The sequence below is a fragment of the Lontra canadensis genome, unplaced genomic scaffold, assembly GCF_010015895.1.
Source record: "Lontra canadensis isolate GAN:19392208 unplaced genomic scaffold, GSC_riverotter_1.0 scaffold62, whole genome shotgun sequence".
Taxonomy (NCBI): Eukaryota; Metazoa; Chordata; class Mammalia; order Carnivora; family Mustelidae; genus Lontra; species Lontra canadensis.
In genome coordinates, this window is record NW_022631056.1 from 12,668,478 (window position 1) to 12,693,016 (window position 24,539).

The following is a 24,539-nucleotide window of genomic DNA, read 5'->3' on the forward strand; positions in this document are numbered from 1 at the left end:
TTAGACTTCTCCAAAATTTAAAATTTTCTATGTCAAAGAACACTATCAAGAAAGTGAAGACAATTTACAAAATGGGAGAAAATATTTCTAAATCATAAATCTGATAAGAGACTTAAGTCTAGAATACACAAAGAACATTTACAACTTAATAATAGAAAGACAACCAAATTTTAAAAATGAGCAAAGGATCTAAATAGAACTTTCTACAAGGAAGATGTAAAATAGCCAATAAGCACATGAAAAGATGTTCAACCTCATTAGTCAGTAGGAAAATGCAAATCAAAACCACAATGAGCTATCAATTCATTTACAATGAGATGACAACAGTCAAAAAGATGAATAATACTTATTGGTGACACTGTGGGTAAATTGGAAACCTCACTTACTGCTAGTGGAAAGGTAAAACTATGCAGCCACCTTGGAAAACAGTCTGAAAGTTCCTCAAAAAGATAACAAAAACTTGCATATGAATGTTCATAGCAGCATTACTCATGACAGTCAAAGGTAAACACATACATGTCCATTAATTAATAAATGTATAAAGAAAATTTTGCATATCCATACAGTAGAATATTACTTGGCCATAAAAAAGCATGAAGTACTGATACATGCTACAACATGGAACCTTGAAAACACTACACCAAGTATGAAGCCAATCATAAAAGACCACATATAATTACATTTATATGAAATATCCAGGATAGGCAAATTTATATTAAGTATTGGTTGCCTAGGGCTAGGGGAGGGATGGAAGGATTGCGAGGTGATAGTTGTAGGGTACAGGGTTTCTTTTGGGGTGACAAAAATTTTCTAAAATTGATTGTAACTATGGCTGTACAACACTATTTTTAATATGCTAAAAACCATGGAATTGTATTCTTTAAATAGTTAAGTTGTATAGTAAGTGAATTCTATCTCAATAAAGCTGTTAAAAAATAAAAATAAATATTTTAAAGGGCAGATAGCCTTTATCTGTTCATTCCTATTGAGCTTTTTGCCGTACACTAAAATCAGATTGTATAGAGATAACCGTAAAGGAAAAAACCATGTAGGGAGACATATATAAAAATTTAATGCTGAGAAGATAGCTTGGTCAATAAGGAGAATAAAGAGTCAAGCTGGATACCTTAAGACTTCTTTGAAGAGAAAATGATTAAATGTTTCAAGGCTTTGCAAAGGTAGAACAACTTAACTGTATTAGAAGATGGGGGGAGGGGCGCCCGGGTGGCTCAGTGGGTTAAAGTCTCTGCCTTCAGCTCAGGTCATGATCCCAGGGTCCTGGGATCGAGCCCTGCATCAGGCTCTCTGCTTAGCAGGGAGCCTGTTTCCCCGCCTCCCTCTCTGCCTGCCTCTCTGCCTACTTGTGATCTCTCTCTGTCAAATAAATAAATAAAATCTTAAAAAAAAAAAATGATGATGATGATGGGGGAAATAGGCTTTTAAGCAAAAAAAAAAAAGGATCTTCTTCTGGAGCCCAGACTAGCAATAGATTTATGCATGATTATCAACATAAACATAGCTGCTGCTGATGATGTTAGAACTTACGCTGTACTGTGGAAGAGTCCTATAAAGAAAGGAAATCTATAAAACTATCACAAAACCCACTCTCTTAAAAAAATGGTTTAAGCAGAGGCTGTCTCATATGATACAGGAATGAAGAGTTTTATTGTGATAGAAGAAGTAATAAAAGTCATTACATTAACAAAAGATAGGATGACTTGGTGACACTGATGGCAGCAACAGTAGTTATGGATTGTCCTCAGAGCTTGACATTCAATATCTAACTCAATTATCTCAAAAGTCCTACAAAGTAACACAGATTTCATTTGATGGATGAGGAAACAAGCTCAAGGAGGGAGAACAATAAAGCCAAAGTTCCGCAGCTATTAAGTGACAGAGCCAGGATTTGAATCCATGATGGTTTGACTCCTGCTTCTGTCTATACGCACCCTTCTCCTGCACAACATACATAAACTGTCTGGACCCAATCCAGCATCTCTCTACATTAGAAATGTACATAACACATATTGGGCTCTTAACTAGATTTATGTCTGCACTACGAATAAAGGCTATTCTTCTGGAATCTTATGTTTTAAGAAATAAATTCTGCATGTGGATTTTTTCATTAATAAAAGGCTTACTGTAAATGTTTGCAAGCCTTGAAACCGTTAGGCAGGTCTGTGGCAGTTACACTAGAGAAAGAGCTGCATTAGTCTGTTAAATGCGTGGCACTCTGGACCACAGTGTCTAACCAAGTCACCATTCCCAGCCAAGCAACTGATAGAGCATGGGATTCAGGATGCTCCCTAGACACTCAACCTTAACTGTCAACAATAATCCCGTCATCACCCTTGGTGTATAGCCACATGGCTGACAACCACAAAAGTAAAAGAGAGTGACAGCAAGACAGAGAGAAAGAGAGGCAGAGGGAGGGAAGGAGAACGAGACTGAGAGAGAGAAAACGAGAGAGGGGAAAAGAGAGAGAACAAAAAATGAAGGCTTCCACTGAGTAGCGTCTGTGCATACACAGAGAGATAAACACATATACGCCCTTGCTTAGAGCAGAAAGCTTCGTTTTCAAGTTCACAGAGAAAACTAGAGCCACCAGACAAGAACTCCCTCAGTTTTCTGCTTTCAAACCTACAAACTGATACCAGCAGCCATCTTTACCTCCTTACCTTTAGTCTGTAGAAGAGGGTTTTTTTCCTCTCTCTCTCTCTCTCTCTCTCTCTCTCTTGTTCAAGGCTAACTTCTTGATTCCACTATTCCGTTTTGTCAGTTTTTAATTATTTGTTCATGTTCTGAGGTTTTCAAACATTCTCTTTCTATAGACTTGTTACTCAGCAATCAAATCCAACGAATTGACATACTCGCTAATTCTCAAGTAACATCAACGACAATGAAGAAAACCCTCCCTTTTGGTGCAAGTCACTCTCTTTCTCCTATCACTGACAGCCCAATATTTTGGCTGTTATCTCTACTTCCTCTACTTCTTCATCCCCCTAAAATGTTCCTGAAATACTCTGGCAAAGTTCATCAGTGAAGACCTCCACCTTTCCAATCCCAATTTTTTTTTTCAGACTTCAACTTACAGGAGCTCTCAGTGACTTTTGAAACCCCTGGTCACTCCTGCTTGGGGGTCAGTGAGACCCCCCTTACTTGGTTCTCTTACATCACAACAGTACAGATAGGCAAGGAAAAGAATGCATTTGAAAGCTATTTCAACATTAAAATTGGTAAGAACCAGTGTTTGGTTATTAGAGGTGACAGTGATAATTTCTTGCACGGGTGGTTACTGAAACAGGACAGAGAAAATGGAAGTAAGAGAAAAGAGAATTCAAAAGGACTAGAAATGGTCAACACAATCTATGACTGCAGTTAAGTACCACAGAAAAGATGCCTAATTTGAGGGAATGGGAGGCTTAATGGAGGAACACATGCGCACGAGGGTACTATTATTTCTCTAATTTTTTCTTACTAGGAAAGAAATGTGTACTCTGTGTAGAATAAAAGTCAAAAAATATAATTAAAGAAAGCACTCATAAACCTAACTCCCTCTACCTTAATACCTTAGTATAAAGTGTTTTTTTACTATACATGTATTTATATGCACATGCATATGTGTTTCCACAATATGAATTATATATAAGGTTATGTGTATATACATACTCTCTTAACTTACAGTTTTGTAACCTTATTCATATACTAATTGTGTTACCTCTGCCAGTACATATCCATTTATGACCAGAGTTCCCCAACATGGCTGCTTTTAAAACACATTTATTTATTTATTTATTTACTTACTTATTTACTTATTTATGAGAGGAAGAGAAAAGAGAGAGAGAGCAAGCTGCTGAGCATGGAAGTGGGGAGGGGCAGAAGAAGGACAGAGAATCCCAAGAGGCTCCACATCCAGGCCACAGACATGCACCTTGATCCCATGACTCCAATACTATGACCCGAGCAGAAATGAAGAGTCAGATACTTAACCAACAAGGCTTCTTTTAAGAGTTAGAAATCAACAGACCCCATCCCACATCTTTGAGTCAGATCCAGTAATGGGACTGCACTTTTATTAAGCTCCCTAATTTTTTGTTGTGCACACATAGGTTTGGTAGCTAATGATCTACAATATCATTCTAGAAATCTGATCAAGAATTAAGGAAGGGATTGTCTTTAGTTTTCCACTATATTTAAGGTAGGAAAGATGTGAAAAACTTTGTATGCCAAGAGAAAGGAAGCAGCAGAGGGAGAAGCTAATGGGAGAAAAAGAGGTAAACAGATCTACCACACTAAAGAAGAAAAGAAAGAGGGATTCAATGTACGGATTCATGACATCAATTTCTTTTACTACCTGTTAAAAGCATGTGGGCAGGATGAATGATCTCTTTAGGGAAATGGTTTGGAAGTGGAAATTTTCCTTTCTGCTGGCTTCTACTTTCTCTGAAAAGTAAACAAGTCTTAGGCTAAGGGAGAATGAAGAGGCAGTGAAATGAGGGATTCAGAAGAGGCGGTGAAACTAAATAGCTCCTATGGAGGATGTAAGGAAGACCAGGCTGGGAGGTGTGTAAATGGTTTCTGTGGAGTGTTTACAGCCACGAGCCCACAGAAGCAGCAGTACATATGGCTGTGTGTTTTTCCTCATGGGGCTTAGAAGCTGTACAGAAGCAGAGATATTGGACAATTTGATGCAGATTTACAGGGCAAGTGTGGTAGAAGGTTCAAGAAGAAAAAAACTTTCAGGAAGACAGGGTTTGGAGAGGTTGGAGCAGACATTAAAGAAACCAAGTCATGTCAGAGGCATCATGGATCTAGAGGTCTCACTCAGTCTGGAATAATTGGCATCATGGAGTCTGGAACATGGAATTGCTGCTATAGCAATCTTTGTACTTTCTTTTTCTTTGCACCTTTTAGACAATGAGTTTTGATAATGCTTTGCAACAATTGCCCTATCCCTCATCAGCAGAGGGAAATCAAAATCTTGATTTCTACCTCATCATTTTCCCTAAGTATATCTAGACCTCTACAAACCAGAGCCCCCCACCCAGCAAATGCATAAATACATGAGTGAGAAATAAAGGCTACTGTTGTTACATATGAAGTTTGGGATAGTGTGTTACACAGCGTTACTGTGGCCACAGCTGACTTGTGCACCACATAAGAGTAAACATTACCCCTCTGAACATCTCACAAGTAGCTTAAATCTATATCTATTACAGCACATATTACATGTGTCTGTGTTGATTTGTTTTTTTACTCTAAGCTTTCTAAAGGTCACGATCAAGTTTCATCTATCTTTGTACAGCAACACCTAGTATAGTACCACCCACATAATAAGTACTCAACAACTTTTTAATGAAAGAATAAATTTCAACTTTTTATACCAAACTGAATTCATAAGATAACTGGGCAACTGGAAATTCAGTAAAGAACAGAACAAAAAAAAAAATCACTTCTTCTTAGTTTTGCAAGTGTACATAATAAACGGTATCTCTTTAATAAGATTTCATTATATACTAAGATTATAAAATATTATCTCTATATTTAGTAATATAAATGATTAAGAAGCACAAAAATCTAGATAATTCTTTTTCATTAATCTTTTCAATTAATATGTATCGGTAACTAAATTATGTAGACTTAACTTAAAAGCAAAATTATATTAATTAAAGGAAACATGACTGTATTTACTTGTATTTTAAGAGAGATCTTGATTTTCTCTTTTATGTACTAAATTCTAAAGCTTTTATGTGTAATTTATATAATATAGAAACATTTCAGAAGAATACCTTCTTATGAGTGGTAGTATTAATAATGTATTAATTGTATGTAATATATACAGAAAGGGAAAAAAGTTACAAAACTCTAAGTTTTAAAAGTGTGGGTATATATATTACATGTAATACAATATACAAATACATAATTAATCTAAATTATATAATTATTATGACCCAAGGGACACCTGGCTGGCTCAGACAGTACAGCGTGCGACTCTTGATCTAGGGGCCATGAGTTCAAGCCCCAACAGTGGGCATAGAGCTTACTTAAAAAAAAAAAAAAAGTATCACCACTCAAAGCTGATTTTCTAAAATGTTCAAAAATCTGTTAATTTATAGATTAACAAAATGCCTAATTATCCCTATCTACATACAAGTAGCATCTAAAATAGACCTCTATGTGTGATTTCTACATTTATAATGCACATAGCACATAATTCATTAGGCGATGCTCCTTCTTTTCTGAAATCCCAAATCCAAGAAAATTGAATCACTTTTAAATGAACCAATGTGTTTATTAGATCTGTGGGGTGTAAGAAAACTTCAATTGCTGCTCTGTGTCATGCTGATATAGGCATAAACTCTCAGGTTAAACTTCTCTCTTTGTAGTACAAGTTTCAATTTGGATTTTAAAAAGCTTGAGGCCATCAATTTTCACATCTTTCCCCACTCCCATTTCAGAAATCAGAGAGCCAATTTCAGGAAAATACTGGCAAGTTATATGGAGGTTTAACATGTTCAAGAATAAATCTGACTTCCATTAAGGCAATTCCATTAAAATAAAGCACACTGAAACCACTTACAATTACCAGGTTTTCTGGCTTCTAATTTAACAGCCATTTATCTAAAGTCAAACAAAGTGAATAAGCATGTTTTTCTTAATACTGGACTGAACAGATTCAGAAACTCTAAAATTTTAAACAAAATCATTAAAATGTTTCCATCACTTTTAACCACCTCCTAACAGAGGCTGCACGGCTCTGCCTTCTTATCCTATTAACACTTTGTCCCATCACTGGAGGGTTAGTCAACTAAGCTCCAAGCTCTCTTCATCTTCTCTTGATCACTGGCCATTTGCTCATTGCACAAATCCTTTCAATCTGAGATTCTGGAGAGACAGAACTATCTTCTCTCTCTATACCTTCCCCTGGTCTCTACTGAACACAGTAAGGAGATATTCTCAGTTATGGACACTGCTGACCTACCTGAGACTATGTAGACTCAAGTTCTCAGATACTCAGTGGACACTCAACACCAATGAGAGTCATATGTACATCCCTTCAGTTCTAAGTCGACGTACATGTATTCTCTCTAAATTCCTCTTATTAAGGGTCCCAAAGAAATGAATGAACTGGATCTCAGGTGTAGCGCTATCAATCAAGTAGACAATAAGAACTAGATACAGAAAAAGCAACTAAAGAGTAATAAAGCAGATATCTCTCCACCTCTAGTAGAGGAACAGGCACATAGCAGAAAATTGATGCGTGCATTAAATAGTTACCAAAACTACTCATTATTTTATAGTTATATTTAACATGTATTTTAAACTATAATAGCGATATTATTCATCTTGAGGTATGTACTAAAAATTTGTTAATTCATTTTCTTTTTTATCATTACTACTTATCCTAACTGAATACCTCCAAAATATTCCATAAGAGTAGCCCAATAATAATTTTAAACAATGCCACTGTTTTTATGATCATCTGTGATTAAATCTGAGATTCATCTATGAGAATCATTTGTGATTCTCTGTTGTCCTGTTTTCCTATAGTAGACACTATAATAGTTTTAAGTGTGATTAAGTCTGACAAAATAACTGACCACCTCCCCAAGACCTTTTCCTTCCCCTAAGATAGTATATTCAAAAGTCATGTGGTTCTTCAATATCTACTTCACACACACACACACACACACACACACACACACTCCAATACATTCATACATACTTCATATATATATACACATATTTATAAATGTATTTATTTTTTATTTGTAGAAACAGAAAGTTATGTGTGTGTGTTGTGTATGCTTGTGTATGTTTTAAAATGTATGACATAATATTGAATGTTATATGTTCTCTAATGTTCCCTTGCCTTTCGTTTGCCCACCATATTCAATTCATATCAGGTTGTGTCATCCAACAAACAAAATTTCTGGAAGCTTCCTTCAAGATTAGTTTCAAAATCACCTTGAAAGGTGACATTCATGCAACAGGAACAATCCAGTGAAACTATATGTGGTAGATATAGTCAAATAAATTTAGATTTGAAAAGTGGTAGCCAAGGTTCAAAACAAATCTAATCTTAATGATACGAAGTTTGATCCTTCAAATACTTTGAAAAAAATGAAAAGAAATTAAATATATGAGTTCTCTTTCAAGTCAGTCCACTTTGAATTTTTCTGTCTCACAGCTCAAAGGTAAAAAATGTAAACCATTTAATTACTTACATATATTGTATTATATATGTATATAATCACAGACACACACACACACACACACACACTCTGATGTCTTAAAGTTTAGAAAGAAAATATCCCAAAAGTATAAATCAACTTCTAGAGATATAAACATGAGTATCAGATGTACATCACAGGAATTATATGTAATTCAAAGGCACAAAATTGGGATGTTATTGGTAAACAGAGCTTTAACAGAATATATGTAGAATACTTATAGATAAACCTTTAGTTACTATTTACTAGATATATGACTTTTGGGAGATTATATAACCTCTTGATTTTGAATTTCCACGTCTGTAAAATAGAGAAACAACTCTCTGTTACAGAAACTCCCTACCACTACAAAGAAAAGCTGCAAATGGAACTCACCTTACTGAAAGCTTGTGGGCCTCAACCATTCTCTAGCTCAGTGGCTACAGCATGCAGACAAAATGGCTTGAATGAAATCCTGACTCTGGCACAGGTTAGTAGCTGTGAGTTCCAGAGTCTAAGTCTCAGGGTTTTCCCCTGGATTGCGAGGACAGTAATAGTATCTACCTCAATGGGCAACTGCAAAGATATCGTGCAAGTCTATAGTAAGCACTTATTGCACAGTTAAGTGCTCACTACATTTTCAGTATTATGAAGATAATATAATAATACTGTATACATCCATCTCTTCCTTAAAAAGCCCTCTCCTCTTGGGGCGCCTGGATGGCTCAGTGGGTTAAGGCCTCTGCCTTCGGCTCAGGTCAGGAACTCAGGGTCCTAGGATCGAGCCCTGCATTGGGCTCTCTGGTCAGTGGGGAGCGTGCTTCCTCCTCTTTCTCTGCCTGCCTCTCTGCCTACTTGTGCTCTCTCTCGCTGTCAAATAAATAAATAAAATCTTTAAAAAAAAAAAAAAGCCCTCTTCTCTTTCTGTGTTATGATAGGACACCCTTCCCATTTTCCTCATACTCTTTCTTCTTTCATGCCTTCACCACTTCATTATCCTTAGACCCCTAAATTGAGCTTTCCATGGCTCTATCTTCAACTCTCTAGTAATATTGTTCCAATGACTTCTAAACAAAATACTGAAACATGTGGTAAAGGGATGAATCCAAATTCCATAAGAAAGGAATTAACCTGGAGAAACTTAAGAGTCGATTTTACCAGGTATCATCTACTTATTCCATAGAAAAAAAATTGTTATGCTTTCAATTTGGAACAATACCGCCACCAATGAGCCTCGCTGGGAGTCCACAGCTTCAAAAAGTAATCCAGCAAGGGCGTGTTTTGACCATCTAGACAACAATGTTCACATTCCCCTTTAAACCGGAAAATGCCAGACAAAGGCAAAACAGAATTAGTGAAGAAGTATTGATCATGAATGTACAAGATGTCAGGCACTGTGCTAGGAGCTCTCACGAGCACATTTTCATCTGATCTTGCTTGCTCTATAGCCCTGTACAGAGCAGGCTCTTCTTATCTGGCTGATGATGAAGGTGTGAAACAAAATAAAGTCTAGATGAGGATAACGTAGAAGCTCACAAAAATGAACTCCCATTTTCTGAATGCATCACATGGCCATGCTTTCTTACTAAGCCTCTGAGAGTGAATGAATCTCGATCTTCATTGAGAAAAGATTAACAGCTATATAATGCTGCAATTACCTTCTGGGTAATGACGGTATATTTATAGGAGACTGCAGTTTGTGATTACCTCACCCTGTGGAGAGGAGGGAAAAGGAGAACAAATATGGACTATTTTCTATAGAAGCTTTCCCTTTATAAAGGAAATGAAAGTTACAGTGAATAGACTTACCTTTTGACGGAGTCTATTTTGATTTAATATGTGCAATTAATCTGAGATACTTTTGTGTGAGTCAGCATGACCTAGCTATTTAAAAAAGTTTTAATTCCCCAAGAAGAATAAAGTTAAAAAGTGTCTAAGTAGATCTGAGACAAAGCCCCTCTTCTGACTTTGTAACCCTTAGAAAAAAGTTAATATATAGAACCCCCCAGGCCTGATGACAGACCAGTTGCACCATCCCCTGTCTCTACTCCTCCCGCTTTCCTCAAGCAGGAAACTTGGCATGGCTCCAACACAGCCCAAACCTCAGAGTCTGCTCAGAATCAGGAGGTAAATAACTTCCTGAACTAGGGGATGCATTTCCAGGCCTGGGAGGTGTGGTCAATGTTAGTAGTTGCCTATACAACCTTCTTTATTTAACTTAATTTTCTTAATGCCTTGGACTAAGAATGCGCAATAAGATAAGATCACAGAATGAGCTTGGAGACTCTAATTTCCTCTAATTAACCTAAAACTGATCCTTTAATAGCAGAGTTCACGAATCTGACATATATAGATATGTATAAATGTGTATTTATGTATACACACGTGCACACACACACACATATGCTCATTTGCTTTTCTGCTTTGGTAACTTCGTTCTTCATGTATTTCCACTTCTAGAAAAGTATTAACCATGGAATAGTATTATCAATGAGAAACCAACCCATCACATGATAACAACAAAACACTATGAGATATAATTTTTATTGATTAAGGAGGTGTGCTGATGAGGTGTTAGGAGAGTTCAGGACATAGATCCCCCTTTCAGTCTCCCTTTTTAGTTTGGTTTGAAAGTTTGGTTACTTTCTCCATCAGCAGAAAAGTAAACCATACTTTGATCCAATATACAAAGTTATAACATCTTTTCAGAAACTTTCTTTATATGTTCACTGTAATAGTTCAATTAAAATGTACCTTTTTGGGGTGAAACCTTATAAAGAATCCCTATTAAAGGCAAATCCTGAATACAAGTTAAATACAAACTAACTATAAATTTAATTTAAGATTTTAAACCTATTTCTAACTTAAAGAAAGGTTAAAGCAATCTACTTTTAATTAAATATATCTATGGCAACTTAATTCCAAATCTTAAGGTTCTGCAACCCAATTTCTCATGATAAAAATATTACTAAAACTCATCTGCATTGAATGACAATCTTCCATTCCTCTCAGCTCTCTGAATCCATTATCTCCCTCATGGGAATGAATGCTTTGCTATGACTGATGATGAATAAGATATATAGGACAAATGATGCACTTTTTCATTTAAAAGACTAAAAAGGAAATTCACTTTAGTCTCCTTTCTGCCTAGTTTCATTAAAATCTAAATACAGCTATTCTAAGAGATTTTTTTCTAGCTCACTTCAGTTTGACAAAAAATGTCTCATGTATCATTTAAATCAATTACAGATTCTCTGGAAATATACCTCAAAAGTTTCATTTTCATACTTTTGGTTTAAAAATAAACACACAAAATATCACCAAAATAAATAAGGAATAAAATAAGTCCTTAAAAAAACAGTATCTTGAAAGAGTTATTATTACTAAATTATATTCTAAGAGTTGTTTCAACTTTGGAAAGTACTTAGGGAAGTATCTTTGCATAATTCTTTATTTCCTAAAATAGCTCTATGAAGTGTTATCTTTGATCTTTTATTTATTTTGACCAAGAAGTCATAAAGTGATGCCTACAATAGTTAGAATAATATCAAAATCCCAGTTTAATTTTATGACTAAATGACCTTAGGCAATTACTGGTAGTTAAAAGGAGACCACCCATTTCCCCTGCTAGATGAAAATGTTATTCCCCCTCTTTTACATCAGTGAATTTCCATTACTTAGCACAGTGTCTGGCACACAGAAGGTGCCCAGTAAGTATTGCTGCTCAAGGGAAAGGAAAAGTAGGGAGGGATGAAGGTGAAATTGTTGAATTTATATTTCAGATCCTAACTTCAAGGACTCTTTTTTATAAATAAACCTGCTTTAAAAAAAAAATCACTATATACACCCATGCAACTGTATATTTAGTGAACTGGAATATTATTTGAGAGACACTACAACTTTAACAGAGTTAAGCGCCTGACTTTAAGATTATATTCTATAATTTCAGGGGGAAAAAGAGAAAAGAAAAACTTGGATTTTACTTGCTCTGATTTTAGATGTACTGGTAATTGTGTATACATTGGTTTATGCTATTTTAAAAACCTTTGATAAATTGCTACAAAGTTAATTGCTTGTTTTAAGTAGATTAAGAAATAAAGTTCCATCTCCTTCCCCCTAAGAACCCAGGCCCTTTTGAAAACCTGAAACTCTTCTGCTTCTTAATATTGTTCAGGATTGTTAAGATTAAAGATATATCCAAGGAAAAGAAGGAAGGGAGGGGTTGGGGATAAGAATGAAAAGAGGAAGGGAGGTTGGGAGTGGAGAAAGGGAAAAAAGGGGTGACAGGGTGGGTGCAAGCAAGGCAGGAAGGAAGAGGGAAAGAAACCAATGCACCAAGAGTGCTTTCTTTTTCTTTGAATGAAAAGGTACATAATACACTGATGTAGTTATCTAAAGAAGTCCTAATCACTTAGAAGAAAATAAAGGCAGAAGTGCCTCCTCCAGTGATTTGAGTTCCCTCTAAGTCATGTTAAGAGAAATCCGGGTAGCTATCCTGGTTATTCTCCATTTCTCCATCCTAGGAACTACCTTAAGATCCTTCTGAACTCCTCAGTCCTGCTCCAGGCCCCGGAGGCTGGCATCAGTAGACGGCAATTCCTTGCACTCCAGCGCCAAGCTGGGACTGGCCAATGGTGGATGTTGGCATAAGAGAAATGAAGATATTTAACACCTACTCCATACCTGCTTCCTTCTGTCAGTGGCTGCCTTTCTCTCTGGCCACAGATCCTGTAATCAGACTCCTCTTTCATGACTCCAGCTCTAACTGTGTTCCAGTAACCATTCCCTACTTTCTCATACTTACGCCCTAAGAAGCAACAGCTTCCAATTCTAGTTGTTCCCTTAATCCTCATCAGCCTTCGGTAAAAAGCCCTTTATTAAACTCTCTCCAGTGAAACCCCTGAGCGTACCAACTGTGTGCTACGGCCCCTGACTAATATAGAGGATAAAATCTTGTGACTCTCAACCAAAACTCTTCATCAGAAGCAAGTGTGTGAACAATTTGCCTAGAGACGACAGCCTTGTTCACTGGAGCCAAGCACATTTACCAGTCAACTGAGATAGCAAGAAAAAAGAAAGCAAACTAGAATAGCCTGGGTTAAAAACATCCACTAGCATATCAATGATACAAATCCTCAAAAAGGAGGGCAATACATCATAAACATTAAACTCTACCCTAAGACTGTGATTCAGAAGATTTGTTATTTACCCTGAAATCTTCACTTTACCAACACCGGGTTAGTCTGCTTCAAGTGACATGCGGAAAAGTTGTTTTAGACTTAACAAAGCATGATGAAGATGAAACCATTCTCTAATAGAGGAAACATCAAAATCCTGTTTAAAGTAAAGCATAACTAATTTTCTATAATATAAAGGAAGAGTATAACAATATCTCCCACTGCTGAGTTTTCCAGAACTTTGAATAAAATAACTGAAATTCTGAGGTTCCTGGGGGCTCAGTCAGTTAAGCATATGCCTTTGCCTCAAGTCATGATCCCAGGGTTCTGGGATCAAGCCCCACATCAGGCTCCCTGCTTAGCAGGAAGTCTGCTTCTCCCTCAGCCCCTCCTGCTGCTTGTGCGCTCTCTCTCTCTCAAATAAATAAATAAAATCTTTAAAAAAATAACTGAAATTCTATAATGCTTATCTCTTTAGCACAAAAAAAGACTTAAACATTCACAAAGTTAGTAAATTTAACTTCTAAAAAAATTATTGAAAATACCTTAACAGAGGTAGGGCCACTGGTCTGAACCATTCCAGGGGTGCTTTAAAATACCTAAAATAGAATGTGAAAGATATCCTGTATATGTCCATAACTCAGCATGCTTAATGAAAGGGAAATACTACTCTCCAGCCATGAGAGGCCAGAGTGGAAATCAAGCTACCTAAGAAAGAGCCTTAAGACAGGAAACTGGTTACACAGGTAGGGTAGGAGAAGAACTGAGAATTCAAATAAAGATGAGCAACAACAGGAACCCGGTAATATCCCTAAGGGAGAAGCAGGATTACAGGAACTCAGAAGCCAGGGCCACCCAACAGAAGTTGGCAAGAAGGCAAGCCTACCTGGCAGGAGCTGAGCTGAGAGAGAGAAAAGCAACACAAGAACTACAAGACAGGACTGCGGCATGAGAAATGGGTAGTCTCACTTTAGACATAGGGGTAGGAAACGGAGTAGGGGAAAATTCCCTGGCTTCTCCCTCCTCCCTCCCTTAGGTACTTCATTAGGACCTCCCACTAGGCCAGCTCAATAGTGGTGGAGGCTAAGGGAGCTGGGGAAATGAGGTGCAGAGCAGAGCAGGGTGGGTGAAAAGATCTTAGGGCAAATAATGGTAAGAACATCAATAACTAAGGTGACCCAGGAGAACTGAAAGTGCCTGTTCATATAAAATCTTGTACACAAATATTCATAAAAGCATTATTCATCATAGCCAAAAAGTAGAAACAACCCAAATGTCCTGCCACTGAAGAATGGATAAATGTAGTGTATCAATACAGTAATTATTCAGCCACACACAAAAAAAAAAGGAATAAAGGACTGTTCCATGCCACACCCTAAATGAACCCTGAAAACATATGGTAAGTGAAAGAAACTGGAAAGATGAGCCATATATTGTATGACTCCATTTATAGGAAAATCCACAGAGACAGAAAATAGATTAAAGGTAGCCAGAGAATGGAGGGAGAAGACATTTGGGACCAATGCTACCAGTTGGATGTTTCTGTTTAGAATGATGGAAATATTCTGGAATCAGTGATAACAGTGGTACACCACAGTAAGTATACTAAAAACCACTGAAGTGTCTACTTTGAAATGGTAAACTTTATGATATGTGAATTATAGCTCTTTTAAAAATGTTAAAAAGATAATGACAGAAAATAAATAACTGCGAATAAAAAACTGAGACCTAATGAAAAGTACTGTAGTATCTAAACAGCATTAATTTTTAACAGGATATTTATGAAAAAGCAACACGAGACTAGAAAATTATCATTTATGTCACCCAGTTCAAAATCTACCTTCTAGCATTAAGGTTTCTAACAGCAATTCCTAAAATCCTAGGAGATAAGGATGTTTCCCTATAAAATAATCCCATTACACATTATAACAAATCTCTCTGATCCAGCACAATTGGGGCAGAGTTCCTACATATATTGAAAATATTGGTTAAAGCAGAGAATGATAAAATATGTATTGGCATATGTATACACACACATACACACTCAAAAACAGTAATAAATTTTGTTTTTACTTAAAATACAAATACAAATATTCACCCCTATTCTGTTATAAGATTAAAGCCATTTCTCCTTAGGTCTTCTGATTAGGATTTTATCATATCTTTCTTATACGAACCCACACCTACAATGCAACATTTATATTTCCAATTCCCTTTGAGTGATAACAGAACAAAAGCAGAGAGGTGTACACAAAGTAATCTGCATGTGAAATTGTTAGATTTATATCATTTTCTCACAGTTCACTTGTGCATACTTAATTCAAAATCATTTTTTTTCCAACTTGTACTTACTGAGATTTTCCCAATACTTAATAATTTTCTTTGCTGTCACACTTAGGGTTCATCACTTTATAGAATGTTATATTGCAGAATTATAATGAGAAGAATTGGCATTCACAGGATTTGAAGGGGTGGGAAACCCACTCACTAATAAGCACTGAATGTAACTGGCAGGAGCCAAACTGCGTCCATGTGGTGGACTACAGCCTACTACCCATGTGTACTCAGTATCCCGTGGAAAGCTGTCAGTATCATTTACAGTGAGCCTGTCAAGCAGAAGCAAATTCACCGTGTTTGGTGAGTAGACATCAGCTAAGTAAACCTCCACTGTACCTCCACTCCACTGAAAACAAATAATCTATCAGTAAAAACAGATAAAAGGGGTGAGAGCAGCAACATCAGGTGGGAAAGTTAGAGGAAAGTCGTGAAAACTTTCTACAAAATGCCTAGACTGATTAGTTATTTTAAGTTTACGTACATCAAAGAGGCCATTTCTCAGTATCAGTGTTGGTTTGGTTAATAGTCCTAAGGCCTTCTACCTCTACCTTGTAGTTGCCACCTCCCTGCTAAAATAAACAAGAGTCCTCAGACCATCCCAGAAAGTTGCTTTGTAGAAACATCCCAATCTCCAAAGAGCCAAACTTATGAGAACCCACATAACAAAAATGCATTCACAGAGGACCCACGTAAAGTTCAAAGTGTCTAACTCACAAAAAACTCCTTGAAGTTCCACTTGAATGCAGAGGTGAGAAGAGATTCCAGGAAAAAAACAAACAAACAAAAAACCCTCAACAATCAAAGCAGAGAGCTCTACTGCACTACCCTACCTAACCAACTCCCCTCTGATTATACACACACACACACACACACACACACACACAATCTAGAATATCAAAGAATCTGGAAAGTTTACACCTTATATTATGAGTATGCATTTTTTGCCATGGGGGTCATTTATACTATGATTCCCAAATTTTCATAATCTTCAGAATCTTCCATTAAAGAAGATTCTGCTTCCATGCCCTATTGACATAAGGCTTGGCCAAATTACTTAGTTAATGAAATGGAAGTACAAATCACATTTGTCACTTCTAAGCTGAAGCTTTCAAAAGCTGTGAGAGGCTTCCTCCATTACTCTTTCTCTCTGTCAGGAGATCAGCGTGTCCCACACAGGGGCTGCTCCATCACCCTTGATCCTGGGAAGAATTTGACCCTTAGGACTGAGGGACAGCTGATAATTGTAGCCTTTGCCGTTGCAAACCATTATGTTAGAGTTTTTTGTAACATGCCATACCACAGTGAAAGCCAACACAGCTGTGATAGATTTATCGGAAGAAAGAGAATACAAAGGAAGTTGACATCAGAACTATATACCTTCCAACCATAAAAGACTTCTAAACCAACAAATAATCCCTAATTTTCAGATCAGTGTTTCTCCAACTATCTGTGCTGATGGATCAGTTACCTTTTTAAAAATTTTTTTTTCCAATCTATTATAGACCAAATCTTACATAAAATGTAATAAAATGAATTATTAGAAAACCAAAAGAAAAAAAAAAAGGCTTTCAAAATTTAAGCCCCAATTTTTATATTATCATTAGATTCACCAGAAAAAAACCCTACTCTGTCGAACTGCTATTCAAGTTTCTAAATGCTTACAATCCCAATTTTTGCCAATACATCACTGGCAAAATGACAGTGCATGGAACCACACAGATCCACAGAGCACACTTTCAGCAGCACTGTTTCAGGGCATGTGGAATTAAGAAATACAAAAGCTTTTATGATGATGTAAACTTCTGGGCAATTGTTAACTGAAAACAAAATTATAGACTAATTTTGTCCAGGAAGCAGGTAAAATTCTCCTTTTAAAGGAAGTAGGAAAGAAATCTTTCCTACTCTGCAAAAATATCTGTGGTTCCTTTTTTCTATAGGCATAAAAATCAGGGTGTTATTTTTTCCTTTTTTTTTTTTTTTTTTTTTTTTTTAGTCCATCAGTGATAGACATTTAGGTTATTTGAAAAGTGCCTAGCTCCCAGACTTAGTAATTTTAAATGAAATGTTTTCAGTTATAGCGAATAGAACCCAATTATTTTATATTGACATATGTAGTTTACTGCCTTTTTCTCAACTTATTATCATCTAGCTACTGGAAAGCACCCAGTTTTCTTCAATTATTTAGCAACCTGCAATAAACATGGTTTAGTTCCAAAACTCCAAGATATTTTAAATCACATTTAATTTTGTAAAGAATGAATCTTTGCTCTACTGAAGATGATTCAAAGTTTTAGAAATTCATCTCGAACCTTTAAGTAGTTTCTGGCTTGCCCAGAAATACTTTGTGGGTGGTAAGATTCCAGTCCTGATGAATGTCATTAATTATATCTCCACTGTTCTCCTGGGTTGCTACGGCAGCTGCTAGCTGCTTAAAAAGCTAGTTTTTTAAAAATGACTGAAAGGAAAAGAAATGATTGTTTCATATTCTCTCAAATAAAGAAAATATGTGTAATATATTTAAAGTGAAGCTGCTTTCCAAGTTTCAAAAATGTGAATGGCAAAAGCTAGATCCACTTTGGTTTGGACAACAGAGACTAAATCATTGGACTTGTGCAAGGGTCAACTGCCTTTTGAAATTAATAGTAATTTCTTTAATAAGGACAAAAATACAAATGAGTGAATTTTTTCAATCCTGTCAATTAACATTTCTTTAGCACTGAATAAGGTATAAAATGTTTTCAAATCTGCAATCTAGTTAGTATCTACAGAAACCTAGCTTAGGCAAGTAAGACAAATACCATCACTTTATCCCCACTGAGCTGAAGGAAGAACTGTATTTCCACAGCTCAACTAAGATTTCAAACTTTTTTTTACACACACCAATCCATGCCAATTTCTTTCTTAAGGATTATTTGTAATTGAGTACTCTGAGTAGTTGTACCTAAAATATCTTCAAGTTGGTCGGCAAAAAAATAAAATAGAACAAATATTTACCAGCAATATTATGAATAAGCCCAGGAAAATAATATAGAGTGCAGTCCATTTCTAAAATGATTACTCAGGTCATGATCTCGGGGTCCTGGAATCGAGCCCCATATCGGGCTCTCTGCTCAGCAGGAAGCCTGCTTCCTCTTCTCTCTCTGCCTGCCTCTCTGCCTACTTGTGATCTCTGTCAAATAAATAAATAAAATCTTTAAAATGATTAAGAGACAAATATGACAATATGCTAAGTGTTTTTATTACAGGTATAATTTTTCATAATACAGAAATAAAGTTTAGATTTTCTTTCATTTTAAATTCTTCTGAAAAAATACCACAAATGTCTAATCATTTAGGTAAAAACTAAATTAAGAAAATTTCCGTTTTCATGTAAATATTAGTAACAGTTAATTTAACAATTAGCAGAAATAAAGTTTTGTTGCTGGTGTCTGAAGATCTGTTTTATATTATCTTCAGGGTTTGAGAGAAGAGGTAGGCACAAAAGCAATGTTTTAAATTATATTACACTTTGATGATAAAAATATAAATAAAATTATGCTACTTTTTAAATCTCTGTCAATAGGTAAAGAAGCAATTGTTTTGTTTTGTTTTAATTGAAGGTGGTATTTCAAGTAGATATACAGAAAGTTAAGCTTACTGTGTTACAGGAATAGAATGTTAAAAACTGATCAATGTTATAGTTGGAGCTTAATTCTACAGAGCCTTTTAAGTTTATTGTTGTGTCAACCTGTCAGCTGATAAATATAAGTATAGTCATGAGTACAGTTAAATATTTTTAAATGTTTTTTAAAACATCTTAATATGATCAGCAAAACTCCCAAGAACACTTTAATTAATCTTCATATGTACTTTGTAATGAAAAAAGATATGTAATTATTTAGCTAATAAATAGCCATTTTCTTTTCCTTTTGGTTTAGTACAAATTTATACATTAAAAGACTTAACAAGAAAATTAACTAACCTATTCTGACCCTGAGAAAAAGTTCAACAAAGAAAAATGACTTTCTTCTTGCTCAACTCTTCTTTAAAAAGAAAAGGAAAGGAAAGAAAATGTAAGTAGGGAAAAACAAAATATAGAATTCCTTGTGTTAAAGGCATGGTTAGTTCAGTTATTTAAGGGTATATTTTCAGCTATGTTGTCATCATCATCAAAATTCTGTGCTCTACAGAGTTATATCAAATTAATGCTCACTACTCACAGGTACATTTTTTTCCAAAGACATATTCTTTTAAATGCATTATTAACCCAAAAGTTTGGCTCTACTCTCAATTTTCAAACTTTTTAAAGTGAAAGCTCCTTATTGAGCTTTTTTTAATGCCAACAGGCTCAGGTCTTGAACTTGGATCCCTGGGATGGAGCCCAGCATGGGGTTCTCTCCTAAGCAGGGAGTCTGCTTCTGCCTCTGCCCTCCCCCACTCATGCTTGTGCTGTCTCTCTCTCTCTCTCTGAAATAAATAAATAAAATCTTAAAAAAAAAAAGAAAGAAAAAATAGATCAGTCATTTAAATTTTCCCAGCATACTGCCTGTTCCTAACTATTTTCTATGACAATTTCTTAGTTTTATCTTAGTTTTTTCCATCTCTCCAGTAAAAGTAAGGGCTCATTGATTAAATCTGATGTTCTTCATGTTCTTGGACACTAAACAAATATTGGTTGATGAAAATAATTCACCAAATGCTATCCCAAGTATATACAGAGATTTTAAATTATGTTATACACCTTCACAAAGGGTAGCATTTTTGTTTTTGTTTTTGTTTTAAGATTTCATTTATTTATTTGAAAGAGAGAGATCACAAGTAGGCAGAGAGGCAGGCAGAGAGAGAGAGGGGGAAGCAGGCTCCCTGCTGAGCAGGACCCTGAGATCATGACCTGAGCCGAAGGCAGTGGCTTAACCCACTGAGCCACCCAGGTGCCCAAAGGTAGCATTTTTAAAAACCAAATTGAATTGGAATAAAAACAACAAGTTAACAGAGGACATTTTTACATTAAAATAGGTAGTAGAAAAATTTTTAGTTTTCTGTTTACAAAAAAAAATTTCTAATGATCATACTTTCAATTAATAAGCATTAAATCCTAAATAAAATTTTAAATGCAGTTCTCCAAATGGACATACAGCCCAACTATATTTATGAGGCACAATTTATAATAAATCAGTATTAGACCTTATGACAGTTCCCAAATCTAATTTTCATACAGTTCCTTTCCCATATTTTTATATTTCTAAAACCTATTTAGTGCATTTAATCATAAATATGTTGGAAGGGGTACCTAATGACAGTACCAAATTTTAACTGAGGTTCTTATAGTAGTTTTGGTACCTCTATGTAAAAATTAACTTGCACATTCTGAATCAATACTTCTCAATCTTACAAATGGCTGTAAAAAGAAGTAATAAAATAGAATGCCAAAAGGGCCTTAGCGATAGGTGGAATGTCTAAATGTTCTTTTAACAAAAAACTACTAGTCAAGGCAGTTGTTAGAGGAGATGCAGAAATATTAAGGTTTGTGTACAAGAAAAAATTACTAATGACTATTTTAATAATAATTTAAGTAAGAAGTCTCTTATCCCCATAATTTTGTTTAATTTCATAATTATCATCAGGTAACCAAAACTAATCTAAGTCAGCAGATCACATAGTCTTTCTCAAAACTTTCCTCTCAAGAAAAATAGGTCTTATCCAATTTGGAGGACTACAAGTCCTAAGACCTATGTTTTCCAATAAAGGAGCCAGTAGACACCTGTGGCCTTTGAGCACTTGAAATAAGGTTAGTACAACTGAGAAACTGAATTTTAAATTTTATTTAATTTTAATTACTTTATTAAATTTAATTTTTAATGTATTCAACTCAGTTACTAGAACTTTTAATTACGTTTGAAAAAACTTGGGTTTGTATTCTTAAACTAAAAATTTACTAAATCTAAATATAGATCAAGTATTTCCAATGAAAAAATATCAGAGTTAAAAGAATACAAAAGAACAAAAATACTCAATGAATTTTATATTATGTAAATATTAAAATATTCTGATATACTGGGTTACATAAAATTTTTCATTATGAAAATTCATTCAACTGTCCTTTTACTTTTTTTAATATAGCCACTAAAAGTTCTGAGTTACATAAGTGGCTTACATTATATTTCTATTAGACAGTACTGCTTTAGACAACCTGTATAAAATCAAAACTTTTTAAAGTCAGCTTCCTTAATGTATAATTTACATGCAATAAAATGCAGTCTTTTACGAGTATAGGTCTATAAATTTTGACAAATGTATGCAGTCATGTAACAACCAAGCACAATTAGGACATGAAATATTTCCATCACCCCAAGAAGATCCTTCACGCTCCTCTGTAATCAACTCACAACTTAACTCCTACCTCCAAATCCTGACAACTCTGTTTTCTGCCCCTATAGCTTTGCCAATTCTAGAATGACATACAAATGGAGTAATACAGCATGTAGACTTTTGAATCTGATAAAATCAAATTTTAAATACTACAGTACTCTCATGGCACTAAAGGATGATTATCATTCTGGTATTTTCTTGTATTATGAACATTTTGCCAAGGCCTAGTTTTCATTATTCTGCATCCAAAACTGAGATTTCCTCCCTGTCACTATTACAGTAATTTATTTATACCACTAGACTACAACTAACCAAATTATATTATAGTCGTTTACATGCAGGTCCTACCTCACTAGACCTTAGTAAGTTAGAAGCCTGATGTCTAGACCTACTATGCTTTCCATAGGGTTAACTGCCTAATGAAATTAATAGTGCAAATAACAAGGCTAAGAAGATATTTGTTTAAAAAAAAAAACTGAGATTGTATTATAAAAAAAGGAAAAGAACACAAAAGAATTGAGTCATGAAGAAGTTAATCCTCTAGATTAGATGTCTACTTTCACTGAGGTCTCAAAAAAGGATATTGGGCTCTGGAGGATCCAAGAACTACAATGCCAGCCAACCAGGTGCAAATGCTAGTGGAGATTTAACTTAAACCAATATTTTTACCCAGATTGCTATTGATTTTGTCAGGGCTTGCTAACAACGTTGAATAAATTTGGAGCAGTCTGCCTAGCACTAGTTTTCTCATAAACTCTGTTACTTCTGGTACAGGATTTTACAGAGCATAAAAGTTTTTCAGGAACACCTGTATTGCATTACAGCAGGAACACCAGTACCATGTGAAGGTAAAGACAACAAATCCTATGGCTCTATCTGAAAAGTCAGATATTTGTAATCATTAATTTTCATATAATTTTATGAAGCATAACAAATCTATGTTTTAAGTAAATAAATGAAATAGTACACTTAACTTTAAATCTTTCAAACACTTACTGAAGTCTCCAGTAAGAAAAACTCCTTCGGCTCCTGGGGCCCATTCTTTGCAGTATAAACCACCATCGGCACATCTGTGGACACCGAAGGATTCATAACCTCTGGAGAATTTATCAATACCACCTTCGTTCTCTCCAATGTTGTTCAAGGTCTCGTTAAACCTCTTATACCTTTGAAAAAGTGCAAAAGAAGGAAGTTAGAAAATAAAATAGTCTTCCAGGAAAGCTACTGTAGTTAAGTCAATGCTTTATTTACTCTTATTCCGAAAAAGAAAAGAAAAAAGATATTAAAGAGGAATAATGTGAATAATTTCACATATAAGGTAGCAGTTACCTCACAGGACAAAATAATTCCTATCTCAAACTGAACCAATCTAATATTTTTTTGGTAATTTCATGCATTTTGGTGTAAGAGAGAAAATACGATTGTTCTATATTCCATGAAATTTTAAAAATCAGCATTTTAGCAATTTCTATGTCAAAATAGTATGATGAAGGAGCATCCCTATGTGTTTCTCTTCCAACCCCTAAGAAAGTAAAAGAAAAATAGTCAAAAGCCAGTAAGATAAATAAAATTACCTTACAACAGGGTTTGGCACACTTTTCGTGTTAAAAGGTAGATGGTAAATTGGTCTGTTTCACAACTACTCAGCTATTTCTCAAAAGCATGAAAACTGCTGCAGACAACGTGTAAATGAATGGGTATGGTTAATGCCAATAACATGTCATTTACAAAACAGTTACTGGCCAAATTTGGCCTATGGGCTGTAGTTTGCCTAGTTCTGCCCTATAGCATAGCAACTGAGCATGGAAAAAAATGTGCTATGTCATGTCAAACTATAAAAGCTAGTGGCCACGAGAAGAAACTAAAGATTCCTTCCCAAGGAGGACTAAGAGTAACACATGGTTGTTTCTCACCCTCACCCAGATCTGGAGTCCATACAGCCAATCAATAAAATAAAATAAAATAAAATAAAATAAAATAAAATAAAATAAAATAAAATAAAAATGCTACTAATGTCACTAATACCAACAGACATAGGGAAAAGCAAGGACAAAACAGGTAAAACTGAAGTGAGGCAGGTGTAGGTGCCTCAGTGTAGGTGCTTTCTGTCAAAAGTCAAGGTTCCAGAACAATGAACTGAGCAATGCTAATATATGCTTCCTTGCACTTCCCCAGATCCTGAGGTGTGAGCAGTAAAAGTCCCAGAAAGATGACATGAATCCAAGTAGGGGATATATAAGGAATATCCAAAACTTGAGAAGCTGACTAATGAAGAACATTCCCACTAAGCCAAACAGAAAACAAATCTTTCCAAAGATCTGGAAATTCTTACAAATATTTCACATTTTATTTCAACTTACTTAAAAATGAACTCAATAGGGGGTGCCTGGGTGACTCAGTCCATTAAGCGTCTACCTCAGGCTCAAGTCATGATCCCAGAGTCCTGGGATCAAGTCCCCGAGGG

The 24,539-nt window shown here is 35.4% G+C and overlaps 1 protein-coding gene across 1 annotated transcript in view; it reads right to left on the reverse strand.

Moving 5' to 3' along the window:
• GBE1 (1,4-alpha-glucan branching enzyme 1) overlaps positions 1–23,258 on the reverse strand; it is a gene marked incomplete at its 5' end in the record, with an annotated part of 215,685 nt that extends 192,427 nt beyond the window's left edge. Inside the window, one exon of the mRNA XM_032877990.1 lies at positions 23,072–23,258. Within this exon, the coding sequence (XP_032733881.1) occupies positions 23,072–23,258 (187 nt within the window). The remainder of the gene's footprint in view (positions 1–23,071) is intronic.
• Between the last annotated feature and the right edge of the window lie 1,281 nt (positions 23,259–24,539).